The sequence below is a fragment of the Perca flavescens genome, chromosome 6 (assembly GCF_004354835.1).
Source record: "Perca flavescens isolate YP-PL-M2 chromosome 6, PFLA_1.0, whole genome shotgun sequence".
NCBI classification, from domain to species: Eukaryota; Metazoa; Chordata; class Actinopteri; order Perciformes; family Percidae; genus Perca; species Perca flavescens.
Window position 1 is genome coordinate 26,758,236 of NC_041336.1, and position 12,818 is coordinate 26,771,053.

The window sequence follows — 12,818 nt, forward strand, 5'->3', positions numbered from 1 at the left end:
CAACTTTCACTGTCTTCTGCAACTTCATTGCAACACACATACAAAAGACACCACAACTTTTATCGCAATTTTTAACAAAAGCTCTTGTGAAATCATTTTGGGGCACAACAATCTCAAAAAAAGGCTGTGAAATCCTGGAGGGACTGCCCTTGTGTGTTTTTTCATGTGTTATGATGCGCATTCACCAGTGTTGTTTTGTTGTTGTGGTGTGTGTAGGCTACTCCTGATTTTGTCAGTCATCCCATCTCTTATATGCTGTGTCTCTATGATCCTATCCTGTCCTATTCACGGTAGCCTACTCGTGGACATTGCGCCGTCATCACGTGCTGTAGTAGGGGGCCCGCCTTGATAATCCTGCTTAGGGGCCCGGTGCTGGCTAGTTATGCCACTGACCTCCTGCCCTCTTTTGTCATTCTGGGCAGCATTGATGCAGGAATACTCTCAACTCTGTGATGTCACCTTGAAGATTCTCCTTCCTTTCGCGTCGGCATATTTGTGTGAGGCAGGATTCTCAGAAATGACCACTCAAAACGAAATACCGCAATCGTGCACAAATCGAGGATGATTTGAGGCTACGTTTATCAGACATTTCGCCAAGAAATTGGAGGGGGGCCCAACTGCAATGAACCAGCTTTGGGGGGCCCAACTTGCAAAAGGTTGAGAACCCCTGGTGTAGGCTACTGTAACTTTTCTTTTTTATTAGTAAAGAACATAGGTACATCACCAGTATGTACATATACAAAAAGCAATACCAGAGGTGCATATACAGAAACAAATATATGTAGAAAATAAATTAAAAAGTCAAAAAGAAAAGTATAGTAGGCCTACATATTAAGTCAAATGTATCACCGATACATGAGAAATTTATCAAACACAGTCTTAATTACCTTCTTATTCTTAATGTCTCTTATAGTGTTGCCGTATTGGTGCAGTTCTTCAAAAAAAAGTGTTCACCCATTTGTTCTTGTGAATGTGGAATTTTTCCAATAACAAGATTAATTGAACAAAATAGACATCTTTGTCCATCTCATTGCCTTCAAAACAAATAAAAAATCTTTATCCTTAAATTGAAGTGATTGCCCACTGTTCCGTCTTACAAGATGTTGAACATCTACCCAAAATGTTTTAGTATACATACAGTAAAAGAACAAATGACGCAGTGCAAGGATATTCAATATCAAGTTTTAATCTCTTTAATGTTTTGCTGGATATATTTTATGCAAGATTCTAAAAGAAACCTCTTTTACTTTGTTATTAAGACAGAATTTGTCTCCAGTTGCCACTTTATTTCTCCATAGATTGAAGCCCAAAAGAATCTTCCTGAGGGCAGAGTTACTACCTCTTGTATACAGTTCCCGATGTGTTTATTTGAACATTTATTCTTGGTTACGTCAACTCTCCCAAGGAATATACCAGGATTGATCACTGACATTACTGAACCTCTAAGAAGTTGCAGCACACTTCTCGGCACAGTATCAACAACTATTGCATATTCTCTTGGCGTGACTGCTAACCGGATTTTGTAGAGGAATTCATTATACTTTAGTAACTGCCCATCAGCATTAGTGAGTTGTTTTACCAATACAATACCATTAGCAACCCACTTTCCATAACACAGAGATATATTTTTATATTGAATATCCTTGTTATTCCAAATGTAGTAATTGGTTGGTGTAAAATTATGCTTGTAAATTAATTTCTAGGCCAGCAAAGCTTGTTTATGAAAATACAGTTATTTGATTCCATCAAATTAGCCTAATAAACGCCTTATTTCCCACAAAGTAGGCCTTGTCTCCTTTCTTACTCGCCGCCTCCACGGCTGGCCATAGACGACTGTGGGTGTCTCTGTCAGCTGTGGTCAGATCCTCTTTGAAGTGGAGCCGGTTGTTCTTCAGGTAGTCGTTCCTCTTGGATCCTCTCCAAAACACATCCCTGGCTGTTCTGGACATGAACCTGATCAGTCGTACTGATTGATTGTCCATTGTTGGCATGTGGTAGCGTTAGCTTAGCTTACAGCTAGAAAACGATAGCTCCACCTCTCGTAGTCTCAGATGCAGACGTAAAAATATACAGTATATATTAAATGTGCACTGCCACACATATTTCATTACTTTGTGGTAATGTCTTAAGTTCTACCATGGACTCTGTAACATTTTTGTGGAAAAAATGCCTTGGTTACCTTGTTTTCAAGCCATTCTAGCGTGGTATAGAAAGCCTACAGGAAGACTCAGCTCAATTTCTGCCAGTTCTCATTAATATTCAACAAGCTAAGCTGTTTGAATCTGATTGGTTAACAGCTAGCAAATGAGAGCCTGGCTGTCAGAATCCTTTACCCAGCCCAACTGGGCGAGCTAATGAATAGTAATGAGCTCTGGCAATACGATGTCAGACTGAGCAGCTTTTGTAATTGGCCTGATTTCTGTGCTTATTTCTTTTCAGTGGCTAGAGCTGACAGAGGAGGTAGCAGTTCATTTTCACATTCACAACATAACACAAACACATATGGACCTAACATATATAAAAAAAAAAATGCAAGTAAAAACGGTTTTGTATGGCAGGGCACCTTTAACTGGAAATGACCATTTGCTTCTCCAAAAACATGTATTAACTTCTTTTGGCAACAAAATGTAGTTACATTAATAGTTTGTGCAGTAATTCCCACACTTTTTTGCTAAAGTCTCAAAGTACGACTACTCATGCTGCCATCTTGAGCTGACCTTGTGTAGGCTACTATAACGTTACTGTCTACTGTACAATCTTTAATAAAAAAAACAAAACAAAAAAAAACAATTTGTGTTGCGTTTCTGCATGGTAGACTTGTCAGTGCAATCATGATCTCCTTGGCTGCCATGATGGCTTTTTTCAAGGACGAGAACAAGTGTCCAAAGGGGTTAAAACCACTTTAAATCGGGTCACGTTATTGAATGTAGTGCGTCCAAGGTTCAGCTTGTGGGTTTGTAAGGGCCAGCATGAGGGACAAGACATACAAAGTTGTGGTGAGTTTTGCAGGGAGGTTGGTAATGTTAGTTAAAATTATCCGTTCACTTTAGCTAGGCTACTGTAGCCTTCATACTGTATGAGTCATATCAATCCTTTTATTATTTACACGATTACTACTGAAAGAACTGCTATTAACTGTACATTCACTATATAAAAGTCACTATGTTTTGGAGGAAAAAGTGCGCGAGGCTGTCGTTGGATTGGAAGTTGTTCAAGAGGCTCTTTTGTGTCTTCGACTATATTATTCAGTGGTGCGCAGTGGTTTATGGGATGAGTAGTTCCTTCGCTCTGAAATGAAAATATGTACACAGCCTTGTACCTTTGTCTGTTTTTGGATTTTCTGTTCGTTTTTTCACTCAAAATGATATGTTGTATGAGTCACGTCGTGGCTGGTTTGCCTAAGGCATAGTCTAAAACTCTTTATATACGTATTTTTCCAGACGTCAATGGGAGAAAGGAATGGGAAATTTACTTCTGGAACCTAAGGTCTCTTGGAGGAGGGGCGGGACTGACTCACCCTGGGTTGGGTTAATTAAGTCTACTGCTAACTTACAACACTAATGGTGCGTTCTTTTTGTCCACCGAAGTCGATTTACGAGTTGTTTTCCGGAGTTACGAACCGGAAGTTGCAAAAAGAACGCCACCGAGGTCGTATATACAACTCGTCAAGTCGTCTGAACTCAGAGGACCCCGAGTTCACTTTCAAAGATGGCTACGTCGTGCATCACACGTAGTAAACATTGTGGTTTTCTACAATTTTAAGCACTTTTGTCTTTGTTGTAACCAAATGAAGAAGTGGTACACATAGCACTGTATACTGCTACCTATAGGCATGTTGCTACAGTCTTATTAGGCGTTAAATACCGCCTGATTAGTTATTTTGTAACTTGTGCAGCTGAAATTGGCTAGAGACGCTCGGTTGCTATATGACAACAACGGCTTAAGCCGAGCCTTGAGCAGAAAGCAGAGCAGTAGCCAAACGTTAATGTTAATTAAAACGTAATTTTCATGTATCAAACTGTGAAATATATGTGTGTAATATGTCAATAACTGGGTGAATAGAATTCTAAATGTTACTAAAAATGTTACAAAAATCCATCTTTTCTCCAACTCGTAGTATTGTGTGACAAAAAGAACGCAACAACCCGCGGTTACTCATTTTCCGACATGGATGTGACGTCACACTAGTCGCGATTACAAGACAAAAAGAACGCACCATAATAGAGAGCCGAAGTCACGCCCTTCTACTTCCGGTCCATGGGACCTTAATTCGGAAAAAATATGAACAAGAGTTAATGAAGAGATAATAATTATTTTTTGATCCTGTTTGAATTGAGCCATGGATTACAAATATGACGTTCGTCATTTTAAAACATTAGTTTTCTAAGTGAAGAAATTCTCCGTTTATTGTTAAACTGTTGAAGTATAAGACTGTGAAAATACATAATTAGAAGGACTACACACTTCAATGTCTCATGGATGACGTCTCGCTCAAGCTATGATGTCTGTGTGTATCGTACCGGGGATGTAACGTTACTCTAATGAGTTAATATGAGTTAAGATAATGCTTGTTCTTTTGCTTATCTGCTGAAAACACTTCATTGGATAAAACACTGCAGTTAAGATAATGTTACATGTGTTGTGGAACAGAGCTAAGCTAGCTAGCTAGAGAGCAAGCCAAGCATCAAGCTAGGTGAGGTAGATTGTGTGAGATGGGAGATGTAGTTCACTGAGCGGTTTCACACAAAACTAAGTGGTCATATGGCAAACCAAACCTATGGCTAACTGAGACTTTCTTCGGTTGAAAGATTATCTTTTAACCCTTGTGTTTTCCTCCCGTCGAACATGCACTTATTGTCCGCCCGGGTCAAAATTGACCCTGTCTGTTTTTTTAGCCAACTTCTTTCCAACATATTACCACTATTTTTACACTTATTTATTTAATATATGGTCAAAAAAACACATTGGGGATGTTTGTGTGTCTCTGGATGTGCATTCATGTAGGCCTGTGTGTGTGAGTATGTGTGTGTTCATCTGCTGTTGAGCGCAAAAGTGCCCCATCGGGTCAAAATTGACCCGGGAAGACCACAAATGCTATAAAATTAAACACCCAAAATTCTATGAAAGTAATGATCATTAATGTTACTTCATTGGGAACCACCCATGTTATTTTTGGTTAATTTGGAAACCCATATTTCTGATAAAGAAACTTTGAAAATGGGTCAAATTTGACCTGAAGACAACACAAGGGTTAAATTGATGAACATTATATTTCTAATCCATGGATCAATTCAAACGGGATCAAAAAATTATTTGCTTCTCCCCGTTCACTACCGTTCATATTTTTTCTGAGTTAAGGCCCATGAGGTCCACCGGAAGGGGCGTGACTTCGGCTCTCTATAACATTGGAGTAAGTGGTTTGGGGTCCTTCTGTAAGTAATTTTGGGGTACAATTTGGTTGTGAAGAATTCTAAAGCAGCAATAGGCTACCACAGGCCAAGCAAACAGGCACATTTTCAACGGGCTCTGTAATCATTATGAATTCATGATTAAAAAAACAAGTCACAGGGTTGCAGTTTTACAATTTCCAAACTCATTCATCACCTGATAATGGTCTCACACTTAAGTCCAGCAGCAGCACGTTGGCAGTCCAGAAGGGCTGCTTGGCATTAGAAACCAGCCTTCACTAACAGCTGGACAGCTTGCTTATCTTCAGCTGTGTTGGCAAAAGAGGACATAACACGAAGGGCTGGTTATATTTTGTATCAACTAACAATAATAAATAAATACATAGCTAAATGATAAATAATGAACGTTAATTATTATATATAGTTAATTAATAATACGTGACTATAGTCACGTATTGTTAATTAACTAATAATGCTACATTTGTCACGTATCAAAACGTTCACGGACCAACACCACACACTTTACACACACACTAGCTTGCTAGCTACTGAAATGTAACGTTAGCTAGTTGAGTAACGTTATCATCACCAAAGCTGCTCTTGCACCACAGAGAATGGCACTATCCCAAGACTCGTCGTCTGTCTAGACCACACCACGAGATTTTCTGTAATGTCACTCTTCCTCGGATCAATTTGTCAACTCTGTAACGTTATCTAGCGATACTGAATGAATGTTCTAAAATTGTAGCTAGCTAGCTAGCTAGTGAAGTCAGTGTATTACTTTTTCTGAAATTGTTCTAATCCAGGAGAGTTTCCTCCTCTTTTACACGCTGTCCAACTAGCTAGCTAGATAAATCGCGTTAATTCAATTCACCGTCTTCTTCCATAACTACAAACTAATAATAAAGCACGACTAATATTTTTGCATCGTGCGTTTATTTTGAAAGGACTTTACTGGCTAGTCAAATGACTCCCGGAAGTTTTTGTTTCCTCACCTGTCAGTTCTGGCACGGTGCGAGAGTCCAGCCTCGTTTCTTTGTTTTTCTCCGAGAAAGAGGTCTTCTTTTCTCAAAAGTAAATGCTAATCCCGTGTGGTCAACTGACATCTAATTGAGGACAGCATCTAACACGGTTAGTGAGAGTCGAGAGTGAAACATAATCGACTGCTTTTGCTTCACCTCGCCAGAAGACGTTAGCTGAGAGCTAGCTAACTGTTATCATCAACAGATCGATCATTTAAATCTCGGAATCTGTTGATACATATTGTGTGTGTCTCATGGTTAGTGTTTGGTAATTGTGTTTATGTAACGTTATTCTGAAACGTATTTCAGGACTGCCTGTCAATGTGTTTTGTCGGATGTCAACAGAGGGCTCACGGAAGCTAACACCATATCGTTAGCATCGTGTACAAACGAGATATTGTTTACATCCCAATTATGGTTGCTTTTGAATGACTCTCTGAACTAAATGAGGTCTCTCCTCCGTTGCTGATATTACCCTGTTAGCCGTTAGCTCTCATATTTTATCGAGGGAAGTCTTAACGAAATGACGTCGCTATCCGTGCCTTGTTTTGGATTCACGTTGACTTTCGTTTTGACTTGCTGGGGTTGATTTCGGTTTCATACCATTTTCTAAAGTCGTCCTTTAAAGTAAGCGGCTCTGCGTTTGTGTTTTACATGGTTTGTATCAATGGCATGGACCTAAGTGCATGTCCAGTTATTCTCCTGAAACTTATTTTTCTAAAAGCTTAGTCCATCAGTGTTTAAAAACGTGGCTTCTAGTGTTTGCTGCATCATTGCATGCTGACATCATCATCTAGCGTTAGCTGCACTGTCTCTGCTGCTCTCTGAGCTACTCTAAACAGAAAGGATCAAGGAGGGTGTGGGCCTTCGGTTAGTTTTAGGCTACCGCTATGTCTGTCCAGGTAGCTTGGCTGGACTGCTTACGTTCTTGCTGAGAGTCACTTGGTATGTATCACAGGTATAAGGGAAATATGTGTCCACCTGGGTGTCATCAACAGATCCTGACCTCTGGCTAGTGAGCCCTTTTTCTTGAGAACGATAACTGAAAGAAACACCCCTGACCAGAGGGAAAGGACCGAGCCAACTTATAAAGAGAGCGACCAGCTTCCCATCAGCGTGCATATTACAAACTAACCTTTGTCTTGTGTACCGTGCCCTGAGCATTAAAAGTGTGAGAATACTGTGTTTTTTTTTTTGTCTCGTCAGAATGGCATTACAAAATTGCCACCATACAGGTCTGTAACAACAGGTCACTGTTAAACTCTTTTCTCCTCTGTACGTGTGTACAGTCAAATTGTACCTTTTGTATTTAACACTTTATAACATATTTCCCCACAAACACTGGTTTTGTATGCACAGTATGTTATTATATGGGAAGAGGCCATGGTTCCTACAGTGGATACAAATGTCCAAGATATCACAAATTGCAAAACTGCCAATTTCTCGTCACAGCAGCTATATAGATCTCACATAGATCTGACATTGCCACTGACACCCACTGCACATGCTGATTTCACACCTTTAAGCTCATCTTCAATAATCATATTTAAAATAAATTAAAAAGGTCAAATAGACTGTTAAAATAGCCTAAGCCACAGGACTAAAGTTTGGTGGAGGTTGAGTCAACTTTGCACAAGAAAGATATGTATGTAATCTTGGCCTGATGCAGTTTGAGGCTTATCTCAGTGTAGACACACCTAGAATCAACTCTAGACCTTTTGCTAAACTCTTGCATGAAGTAATGATGAAGCAAAACACAGCTGTTGAACCAAAACCTGAGCAATTACAATTCCATGAATAACTAGGTTACTTGCCAGTAAAAGACAGCAAAGTTTTCACTGATTGAATTAGCCTTCAGCCACATTGTTACCAGCCAAGACAGCATGTGTCTGGTTTTGCGAGTCTGTCTTTGTGTGTCAACCATAAACTGTATATTTTGATCGATTTTTGATAAAAATACAAAGACAGATTTTTGTATTGTTTGGCATATATTGGTTCATAGGTGCGCAATATGACTGGGGATGTGATCTAAAAGGATTAAAATGTATTTTTCATTTCATCTCCACTTCAAGATTAGGACAATTGGAAAAAAAGGGGTCTACAGTGTGTAGACCTCATCAAATTTAAAACTGAAACTGCCTATATCCAGACCAACAATGTATAGGAACCTTAAAGCATTGTGCTCAACTTCTTCTTTACATACCTTTACACAGGTTTGGTTTTTAAAATACTGCTACAACAAATCAGTTTCTTCTGAGATATGATCAATGTTGAATCTGATCCGATTTAACTTGAATCCCCTTCATTTTGTTGCATTTGTTCTAAGTTAAACACTTCACCTCTGGCAGCTCTTTCCTTTTGTAAATGTCTCTTGCACACAGGAAGTGATGCATTGTACATTTCCTGCAGCAAGTGTCATCAACCAAACAAAGTTACAGCACTGGGACACTGTTTGGTTGCAGTCTGCTCTGTGGGATATATTAGTACAAACCATAGCGATGGCCAACTATCCCCTAACATGTTACAATAATGTGCAGAAACTAGCTACAAAGCTACTTAAAAAGCCAATGTATTGTAAACACAAGGCAATACAAATGCTTTATGATAGTCGGCGGTGCTAACTTAAGTTGTAAAACTATTTGCATAGTAAGAAAACATAGCACTACTTGTTCCCACAAGATAACATGGGGTCATTGTCTATCTTGACTGGGGCTCAAGGACAAAACATGCGTCTCTCTAACCAGATAGAGGGGATGCCATCGAGTCTGACCAGATAGAGACAACATCTAAACTGACAAGATGGACAATTGACGACATCAAATTCTGTTATGATTGTATTTCACACATAAATAAGCTACTGTTTGAGGCTGACGGCAGTCACTTTCTGTACTTGTGCTGTGAGTACTGTAAACTGATTCTACTTGCAAGTAAACTAAACTGTATTAGAACTTCAGTGGTCCCTGTCTTGTTGATAATGTATTTATTCTAACAGATCCCCAGGTCTTCTATCTGCTACAGAGTAGGCCTGTGCAGGCATGGAGCCCCTGGCAGTGGATGATGACATTTGCATCCTTAAACATGAGACGGCCTACACCGGTGCTGGTGAGAGTCCTGTATCGGTGTGCGCCGGCGATGAATCGGTTGCTTCCCACTTCGCCCTGGTCACGGCCTATGAGGACATCAAGAAGAGGCTGAGAGACACAGAGCGAGAGAATACCTTGCTGAGGAAGAGGGTTAAGCAGCTGGAGGATAAGGTATATATATATGTAAACAAATTGGTGATGATGTTGGGAGAGAGGCAAGATAGAGATAATAGCATGAGGAGAAGGACGTAAACGAACATATTACTTATCCAGAAGGTTTAGAAAGGATGTGCTATTGACAGAAATGAATGAAAACAGTTTTTTTTTTTTTCCTGGACATCAGAATTATGGACAAACACAAAATAGTCAGAGAAAGTTTCGTAAAAGTAAGCATATTCAACTGCAAAAGATTTGCCTTTGAGAGAGTCTGCGTGCCAGCATCATTAATATTGTTGGCGTATCGTCAAAGCTACAAAACAATGAGAAATAAATCTGCTCTGTCTAAAAACAGAGAGGGGGTCTGGAAAAGTATGGTATTGCCAAACAATGTTTTGGAGCACTACACTTGGCTCCTGAAATTGGATAAAAAAAAAGAAGAAGAAGAATGGAGTAGAATCCAGAGAGAGCTATTTAAAAAGGGTCCTAATACAGACGGTTGGCGAAAGTGAAAATGTTGCACAACTCGTGGGCAGAATTGCCTCTCTAGAAGTGTCTGATTTCTTCTTATCAGCAATAGTTTTATCTGCTGCAGCATTTGGCCCATCAAGACAGGATGTGGTGGGAGGAAAGTAACCGACCACAGATGTGTGAATTAAATGAAATAGATCTCCCCCCTCTTCTCTCTGTGTGTTTTATCTATCTCCACTGTAGCTCTTCAGGCCAGAGGCTCCTCCATCAGAGGGTCCCCAGTACGTGAACAAGGCCTTCAGTGCTTACCGAGGTATCTATATAGAGAAGGAGGACCTGCAGATGGAGCTTAACAAACTGGTGCGTTTACTGATTGAATTTTCCTCAAACTGACTAGAGCCTGGCACAAAAGATCAAGTATGTTGCAAACCTGAAAACACTGCATGTGTTTAAGTGTGAGAATAACATTTTTGTAGCTAATTCTTCTGCTATAATTTTGCTTTAAAAACTTAAATAGAAACACCAAGCTTATGATATCATTACACATAAATACAGCGCAGATCGTACCCCTCTAACTCACCGCCTCCTCCCGTTCTCTGTCAGAAAAAGGAGAAGAGTGATAGTGAGAGGTTGCTGACGGAGCAGCTCCAGGCCAAAGAGTTGGAGCTGCTTCAGCTGAAGACGGAGATGGAGACCAGCCAAGGTACAGGCAGAGCACACAGGGATGCTACTACTCATCTAACAGCCAAACAGTACTCTAAAGACTGTGAACAATGGAATTCATTTAATGCTCAGACAAAACACATACAGCTGTATACATTTGCTTCACACAACAAAAGGAAAGAAAATCCTCTAACTTAAAGTGCTCATAATATGCTCATTTTCAGGTTCATAATTGTATTTAGAGGTTATATCAGAATAGGTTTACATGGTTTAATTTTCAGAAAACACCATATTTTTGTTGTACTGCACATTGCTGCAGCTCTTCTTTTCACCCTGTGTGTTGAGCTCTCTGTTTTAGCTACAGAGTGAGGCATCGCACTTCTGTTCTATCTTTGTTGGGAGTCGCACATGCTCAGTAGGGAGGTAAGGACTACTAGCCAGTCAGAAGCAGAGTATGAGGGCGTGCCACGCTAGCAGCTAGGCGAGCATTATAATGTGTGTTACAAAGGCTGGACTACAACAGAGCTGTTTGGAGCAGTTTGTGAACAGTGTTTTCTCTGGAAGATGGTAAGTCCCTTAGGGGTGGACTTTGGGCTTTTTCACTTTGTAAACCTATTGCATGCACAAAAAAAGATATATAACACAATAAAGGAAAGGGGAAAAGCTAAAAAGCATAATATGAGCACTTTAAGTGAGATGATTATTATACATTTATATTTTAAAAACTGCTACTCTGTAAAATCTGAAGTGTGACATGTAAAACCAGGGGTGAAAAGTAGTTAACTACATTCAAGTCCACACATATCAAAAAGAAAAGGAAAAACTGAATTTCCCCAAGATGGATAAATAAAGTACACCTTCAAGTACAACTACACATTTGATGCCAGGATTTGGTACTTGTTGCTACGGATACAATTTAGTCGGTACCAAAATAGGTATGGAGGGTGAACACTGATTACTACAACCAACACACAACTACAGCACCACTGTTGGTGTTGAAATAAGGCTGCTGAAAATATCGGAGAAAAACAACAAGTACTGTACTCAAGTACAGTCTTCTTGAGATACTTGTACTTGAGTATTTCCTTTTTACACTGCTGGATACTTCTATCACACTACATTTCAGAGGGTATTACTGTACTTTATTTATGTGACAGCTGTACTGTAGTTACTAGGGACTTTTCAAATCAATATTTTACATACAAAATCTGTGATAAACTGATAGAATATGATGCTTTTTGTAGATTTAACTACCCAAACACATAGAAATTAGCTCTACCTTGACTAACACATGAATGCAATGCATCAATTAAAGTAATCCAATAATGTGTATATTTAAAATATATACATTTTGCTGATTATACTTTGTACTCAAGTCAAATTTGAATGCAGGACTTTTACTTATAATAGAATATTTTTTACACTGCTGTATTTCCACTTGTAATTACAGAGGATCTGAACCCAACATTGTGTAAAACCATTGTATTAGCTTTACATATTAAAGTGTATTGCTCTGTATTTAACTGCATTACCGTATCTTACCAAGTAACTGATTCATTGTAAATACAATTATTATACAGCAAAATTCACTATCATTGATGTCTTTTTTTCTACCAAATGGAAAAAATTAACACTTAACACATGTTTTTGTATTGTGTGTGACCAGTGATGAAGAGCCTGAACAGCCCCCAGGACTACTGGCAGGTGGACAGGGTCAGCACTGAGCTAAAGATCCACAAAATGCAGGAGGAGCTGGAGAGGGTCACACTGGAAAACAGTAGGCTGCTGGAGAAAAGCGGGGTAAGTGAAGGTGGGAAGAAGGAGTTGAAAAGAAAGGAGAGGATAATAAAAAATAAAAAAAAGCACAGAGGAAAAAAAGGGATAAGAGGGACTCTTGGAGAGATGTGGCGTAATTAGAGGAGAGGAAAAGGGCAGAGCTGTTAGGGCAGAGCGAGACAGTGGGACACTGGGAAACCGAGTAGTGGAGAGAAGTGGGGACTGAGAACAACAGGCAG

General features: G+C 39.5%; 2 protein-coding genes across 3 annotated transcripts in view; one reads left to right on the top strand and one right to left on the bottom strand.

Annotated features, from left to right (window-relative positions):
• LOC114557091 (RNA-binding motif, single-stranded-interacting protein 3) overlaps positions 1 to 6,314 on the bottom strand; it is a 209,249-nt gene extending 202,935 nt beyond the window's left edge. The window contains exons 1-2 of the mRNA XM_028580374.1: positions 6,190 to 6,314; positions 5,605 to 5,716 (exon numbers count right to left, since the gene is read on the bottom strand). The gene's annotated coding sequence lies outside the window, so the exon portion shown is untranslated. The remainder of the gene's footprint in view (positions 1 to 5,604; positions 5,717 to 6,189) is intronic.
• azi2 (5-azacytidine induced 2) overlaps positions 6,165 to 12,818 on the top strand; it is a 17,673-nt gene continuing 11,019 nt past the window's right edge. Inside the window, exons 1-5 of one of the 2 annotated variants that reach the window (XM_028580383.1) lie at positions 6,165 to 6,539; positions 9,423 to 9,684; positions 10,384 to 10,500; positions 10,744 to 10,843; positions 12,470 to 12,603. In XM_028580383.1, the coding sequence (XP_028436184.1) occupies positions 9,466 to 9,684; positions 10,384 to 10,500; positions 10,744 to 10,843; positions 12,470 to 12,603 (570 nt within the window). In that variant the 5' untranslated portion in view covers positions 6,165 to 6,539; positions 9,423 to 9,465. The remainder of the gene's footprint in view (positions 6,540 to 9,422; positions 9,685 to 10,383; positions 10,501 to 10,743; positions 10,844 to 12,469; positions 12,604 to 12,818) is intronic. The other variant, XM_028580382.1, reaches the window with a different exon arrangement.